Raw genomic sequence first — 7,000 nt, forward strand, 5'->3', positions numbered from 1 at the left:
CTGACTTGATCCTATAATATTTTGTCATAATGTAAGGACAGACACACGAACATTTCTTTGATGTCTTTTAAGAGACAAAATAAGCAGTACAATTCATGGACATCTAGTGAAGGTTCAATTCAATCAATGCTTCAAAACACAGTGGCTGTGCGATTTAAATGCTTAACTGAGCACAGCACACTCAGTCACTCTCTGGTAGACTACAAATGTCAAATACAGCTGTAAACTGGTCTCTTTTTGAGGCTCAAATTTGCAAGTAAAGAGCATTTTTTCTTTACACTGAAAAACATTTTTATGTTGCAAATGTAACCTCTGGGATCGCCACACAACCTGCTACAGCGTTTTTCTGGCGCTCTTCTGAAAGAATACAGCCAATAAACACGCAAAAGACAGAGATATTTCCATCGGAGGGGAAAGAATGAGGGGATAAAGGCCAGACCATACATTTTGTCCAAAAAGAGCACATGCAGTCGGCCTTGCAAGCGTTCAGCAATCGGAATGCACCACAAAGCATTCCCTGCTTCTCCAAGAAAGATCCCTCGGTGGAAATGCTCACCATGGCTCTTTTGTTAATATTTTTGATATTTATTCATTTATTGAATTGGTTCTTAGAGCTCATTCAGCAGACGACCTTGGGTGAGGGACAGGCACTGGCATGTTCCCTATCATTACCTGCTCTGCATCTCAAGGCTGCCTGTGTGTGCGGGGGGGGATTGTGGGATTGCACAGCTCTGTTCTCCATGGTGGGGTCACGGTAGCCGCCCTCAAACCTTCCTTATTTGACCCTCCCCCCCCTCCCCCAACTCCCACCCCCTCCCAGCTTTCACAGCTCCGTGGGAAAGACAGGAAATTCACCTTGCTCCATGCCCTTGTCGACCAGATCATGTTGCATGATCCCCACTTGGCAACCTTTTTCCAAGAGTTGACGGAATTTGAAACTGTTCCGGGGGGTAAGCTAATCAAAGTTTTATCAAAACCAAAAATCGCTGCCTTTCTGTTGCGGCAAATCCATTCAATTGACATTTCTTCTGTATTTTTGTGCCTTTTTCCCTACCACACAGCATCCATTAAAGGCCTCATAGCAGAGGTGGATGGTGAGTCTGAAGACAACCTTACAGTTACACCATAAATTTTATGAAATTTAGATGATGTTTTTTCTCTGTCTGAAACTTCTCAAGAGTTGCATAAAAGAAACATCCGTAACACATGATGTCACTCCAGTGCTACAGCAAGGTCTCTACAGTTGGTGAGGCTTTGGAAAGTGACTTTGGGGTTATTTTAGGTTAAAGTTTTTTGTGTGTGTAAAAGCTTTGTCTCTGTGTGACATTCCTTTTTAGAATGGTTTTTATCGAAGCGTATAAAGATGTATTTCCAGATCCATTTAGGAACACGGATAGCTTGGTTTATGAGTTAGAACGGTTTACACAAGTAACAAATACTTCATGTGGCTGCATGAGCCGGCGGAAAGATTTAACGTGGAGATTCGCTTTGGTGGCCACAAAGGATTGATGATGTCCACAATGTGTCATGTTCCAGTCCTAAAGAATGAGCTGCAGAAGGTCATTCAGTACAAGAAAACACAGAAGAAGAAAAACCAAGGTGCGCAACATCCAAAGTTTTTGAAAGATCTGAAGGTAAATCTTTTTTATTTTGCTGAAAGCATCGTTTCATTTACTGATACGCCACATATTTATGTGTACGGCCACCACGTTTATACTTGATTTAAGAACAAATTCCTTTTATCTCGATGTCCTCAAAAGCTTGGTTTTCTTGTTATCAAATAGGAAGCAACAGTAACATAATTTGCACCAATTTGCAAGGTGGCTGTAGCCGTGTCCCTACATTTCAGCGAATTAATAGGCTTTCCGGTAACTTCCTCTACCCTCATCTCCACCCTAGGCAGCGATTGAGAGGTACGATGCTGATCTCTCCCAGCTGACGAAGAGGTGTGAGGAGATGAAGAAACTGTATGCTGACGTATTGGTAATCCCTGAGTTATTATTTCAATATCTCTGTTGTACAGCCCTGTAGCCCGAGACGGATGGCTTCCAGCCCCTGTAATGTCGCGCCGCCTCCTTTCGATTGTTCTCAGCTTATCTTGGCAGGGAGGATGGAGATAAAATATATTTCAGGCAGACGGTTCTTCAAGGTTACTAACTTTTTCACCGGGGAGGAGCGCACTCTCGAACTCCACGGCCCAGTTCCACGGAGGTCCTTTACCAAGGGGACTGGTTTGTCTTGTGGCCGCCCTGCGACTGTAGCTTGAGTGGTATTCCATTTAACACCGGCTGCAAAGGCAAACGTTTTTGCAGGTGCAGGATGAAGTGCTTTCAGGTGTTGCTATTATGGCACGTGATTAGCTTACCTGGTATCTTGAGTTTCAGGGGAATGTACGTTTTCATGTCATGAATCTCCCTCTGAACACTGCAGGAGCAGTGGGAATGTGTTTGATGTCATGCTATCATGTCACAGTCATTAAGAGCAAAGAACAAAGATTAGATTTTTGAGCAATATCACTTTCACCTTAAAGTGTTACAAGGTATAAGAGGAATAGAAGAAGCCACAGGGATATTCAGAGAGCAGCACCGATAAGGCCTGGCACTCAGACACGCTCCAACAATGTTTCAAAAGGAAGCCACACTTGCATTATTTGTAAAATGCCCATCTAGGTGCTAGAACAGGTGTTTCCTCTGTCCTGTAGAGCATAAACGATCCGTGCGAAGATAAAAGCACTTTTCTCCCCTGTAAGTAATACACATTTTGCAGCTGTCCTAATTTCCGCAAGGGCCATCCATCACAGCGCGGAGCGTGCTCATCTTTGCTGGCTGGCCGGGTAGTGAGACCTGACAGGGCGCACTGCTTGTTGGGGCATTTGTTCAGGTCCGCGATTACATTTTCTCACTCTCTGAACTTTTGCCCCGCGCCCATAAAGCACGATGTCTCATGACATCATCACTGTGACACCTGTGACATCATCAGCCGCTGAGATGCCAGTAGGATGGAAAGTGAAATCCTGCCGTAAAAGGGGACCTATTTATCATGTTGTTTTATGAAAAGGACACCAGCTGGTTTCATCTCTTGTAATTATTACAGTGGTATCAGTGTTAGGCCATGCAGCCAGATTTTTTGCAACACCAACTAGTCTTGCACCATTCCTCCTCAGACTCATTCTTCTTTAGCAAGGTGTAACAAATCTATATAGCCGGCAGGTTTTTCTCCCTTACAGAACTGATCCTGCTTCAGTACCATAGACTGGCGATGGGTCTTTAATATCCTGGTGGGCTGCAAGCTCTGCTGGTTTCCATCTGTTGCCAGCTCTTAAACTCTTATTTGCTTAATTGAATTCCTTATTTGTGTAAGCGCCTCAGGTGTTAATGTGAGAAACTTAAAGAGAACTAAAATACAGCGAGGGATTGTGGGTCGTTCAAGTATTGGAGCTTCCCAGCCCTGGTATCGACAGTGATGACAAATGATCCTGGACAGTGACCTAATGTGTTATTAGAGCTGTCATTGATTTTCCCCTCAGCATACCTATGATGCCACAATCATTAACAGCAAAGAAAAAATGTAAGATTTTTGAGCAATATCGCTTTCACCTTAAAATGTTACAGCGTACATGTGGAATAAAAGAAGCCACAGGGTTATTCAGAGAGAAGCAGCAATACGCCCTAGCACTCAGACAAGTTCCAGCAATGTTTCAAAAGGAAGCCGCACTCGCATTTTTTGTAAATGCCCGTCTGGGCGCTAGAATGGTAGCACAAAATGGTCAAGGAGAAGCCAGAGTGAGCGCATGGATTTTGCTGTATTCCCGCAAGTTTTTCCACTTCTTTGTTTTCTCAGGTGAAATTTGGAGAACCCCCGGAACAGGACTCCCAGGAACTGTTTGGATGGGTGTGCTCATTCGTCTCCGATTTTAGGAGGATTCACTCCGAAGTCATGCAGTAACGATGCACGTGACCATATAACGCGCCCTTGGTACTGTGTAGCCGGGTGGATGTGTGACATCACACAGGAGCTGGACGTGAGTGATGCGCGCTTGCATCCCAGGTGGGATGCAACCGGAACTGCCTACATGTACACCCACCTGTATAAACTGATGATATGGAGCCAGGTGAAATGCCACAGAGAAGGGGTTGCTCAAAACTAACAATTAAAAGGAATTTCACCTTTTGTCCTTGGCATTTTGAAAAAGAGAAGACAGCCAACAGTTTGGAGTCACTGTTTTTTTTTCACTTGAATTAAACAGTCCATAGTAGAGATATGCATACCTCATCACACTGTTTATTAGCACCTTTAACGGATTGGTATAAATGAAATGGAAATATCTACCAAAGGAGTTGTTTTTTTCTTTCTTTTAACCAAATTACCAGATGTAACTAAATGTTATTTTGTGTGATCATTTTTTTATTATTATTTTTATAATCATTATCTGCGAGATTGTGAGGATTGTGTGACCATGCAGTGGGTTTGTGTGTACCGTCCGGATTTAGTGGTTCTCTGTAAAAGATTGCCCCTACAGCAGCGTTGGGGCTTCGTCTCCACTTTAAGCTTGCGTTGATTTATTAAGGGGCCTCCACAGATGCGGGGCCTTAACGGGTTTTTGATCGACCCGCTGCTTGGTCAGGATTTTCAGGCTTACAGAGAAGATAAGTTTACAAGCGGCGGGCAGTTTTTCACGAGATCGGAAAAGGCGGTCTCTCCGACCCTTCCTGCAGATGAATTCAGCGGAATGCAAGCGACACATTTGAAGACCACCACAGCTGACATATCCGTCCCCTGCCATATTGAATCAGGGTGCACCTCCCCAAAGATCACTTTAGACGCCCGCTGAAGACCGGCAGCATCGAGTGGTACCACATGAAACATCTAGAATCTCTGAGCAGCCTTGGTCGTGACCTGTATCTCTTAATCTTGCAGGAACTGTGCAGAGAACCACTTTGGTGTGGAACATCAAAAATACAGGGTGCAGTTTTCCATCTGTAAACTTCTTTTTTCCCGTCCTGAAATTGCTGTTGTGGCATTATGGGTACTCAGAGCGAGGCTTCAAAAGATTGAGGATCTCAGATTGATTTTGTCTGAGATTGAAGAGAGGTCGCTTTGTGCCTGACATTTTAATTAGAAGACTGAAAAAGCACTCCTCTAAGTGTGAATGTCTGGCATAATGAACCCAGAACCCACGCTGGGGTGGGTTTTATATATTGCACTGTTCAAATGTTTTGTAATACTAAATTCCATTTTAATTAAATCTTTCTGTTTAAACTGTTTCTAATACTTTTCACAGTCTGTGGCAGAAGAGTAAAACAGATACATACACACTGAAGCGATCCAACATATTTATCAGACATGGCTTTGACCAAATGCTTATTTGCTTTCATATTAACTTTGGTTTATTTCTGCTAAGTATGTACTGTACCTTGGCTCTTTTGCATTATCTATTCAGTGTGCATATACTGTGCAAAACACACACTGGATCATAGCCTATCTAATCTTAATCAGAATCTAAACAAAACTGCTACAAATTCCTTGCTTTGAGATCTCAGAGATAAACCCATCGTGTTTGCAATGTAGTTGCTTGTGTTCAGTGTCCTACACATTCCCAGTTTCCATGTGGTTAGTAGATTAGGTTTTCACAATCAAATATGTTTTTTTTTTTTTACTACAAAATGCATTTACAAATTATGATCTCTCCAAATATGTTGTGCGGCAGGGAAAGTGATGCCTTTTTCCGATTACCGTGGCGCTTCCTTTCACCCTGTGGGTATGATGCCAACAAGGTACCTGTAAAGTGACCCTCCTCTCCTTGACATTTCGGGGTCTGTCGAAAACTTTTACTGTCATTTTGTTGCTCAGTGCTCCCCTCAAAACCTACTGCGCACGTAGTGTGCGTGTGGTGAGTTCTCAACGTCTATACACCACTTTGCTGTTCACACAGGCACAGAGGATCATCTTGATTTCCTTTCGCTTCCTACAACTGGCCCATGACTTCAGAGGCTCCGTTGTGTCAAACGTGAGGCGCTGAAAAAAGCCTGCTTTCAGACTATCAGTTTTTCAAACCCTCCATTCATCTCTTCCATTAAACAAAAATGCAAGGTTTACTGTATGTAAGGCCTTGAAAATGACTGACAGATCCAGTGTTTGGATGTGTCAAGGACTATGATCTCTTCCATTTGTTATTTCCTTCATACACTGAGGAATAAAGAGTTGCGAATACCTGCTCATGACTTGAAAAACAAAGAGATCAGCTCAATCTTCATTTCTATATATATATATATATATATATATGTATATATATATATATATATATATATATATATATATATAATATTACATCAGTAACTATCCTCTTGTTTCAAAGGAATTTAGAGAAGCCTGCTCAGAAAGAAAAGTGAGTTTCATGGTTATAGTGTCACAGTTACAGTTCAAAAGGATTTTCTTGTATAGTGGGGGCATGGTTTCATACTGCTGTCATTCATAGTGTAATTGGTTTCATAGTCTTACTCTCAGATGATAGTGTACAGAAGAAGAGGGCTGCGTGATCCTCTGAAAACATAGACTGGCGCAGTTGTGAGAGAGACTGGACCAATTTGGAAAAATCCTAAATTGGAAGTGAAAGCAACTGACTGAACCTGTAAAATTGTCTCAAATTTCTAAGAGAGTAGTACAGGTCCAGACTACCCTGCAGGTTTGAGTCTCTGTGAGGGCAGGCGAGTGCAGGGATGTGCTTGTTTCAGAAATGGACATATGTTAACTTATTATGGCCAAGATATCTGAAGACACATTTCTTGGAAAAATGCATGTCTTGAACAGTCGTTGCACTTCATACGGGTCAATTAACTCAAAGGAAAGTTCTCCTGCACACGCAATACATATTAATAATTAATATCAGATAAGATTTTTAACATCCCCAATTGTAAAGCAATTTTTTACTATGAAATATGATTCATCATTTGTATCACTAGTTTTTTTTTTTTTTTACCAGTAAAATAGCTATAATTTTTCA

At 42.1% G+C, this 7,000-nt stretch overlaps 1 protein-coding gene across 1 annotated transcript in view; it reads left to right on the plus strand.

Annotated features, from left to right (window-relative positions):
* LOC118781387 (formin-like protein 6) overlaps positions 1-6,208 on the plus strand; it is a 32,107-nt gene extending 25,899 nt beyond the window's left edge. Inside the window, exons 13-17 of the mRNA XM_036534402.1 lie at positions 821-950; positions 1,062-1,094; positions 1,537-1,634; positions 1,900-1,983; positions 3,841-6,208. Of these exons, the coding sequence (XP_036390295.1) occupies positions 821-950; positions 1,062-1,094; positions 1,537-1,634; positions 1,900-1,983; positions 3,841-3,945 (450 nt within the window). The 3' untranslated portion in view covers positions 3,946-6,208. The remainder of the gene's footprint in view (positions 1-820; positions 951-1,061; positions 1,095-1,536; positions 1,635-1,899; positions 1,984-3,840) is intronic.
* The last annotated feature ends 792 nt before the right edge of the window (positions 6,209-7,000 follow it).

This window comes from Megalops cyprinoides, chromosome 7, assembly GCF_013368585.1.
Source record: "Megalops cyprinoides isolate fMegCyp1 chromosome 7, fMegCyp1.pri, whole genome shotgun sequence".
In the NCBI taxonomy this organism is placed as follows: Eukaryota; Metazoa; Chordata; class Actinopteri; order Elopiformes; family Megalopidae; genus Megalops; species Megalops cyprinoides.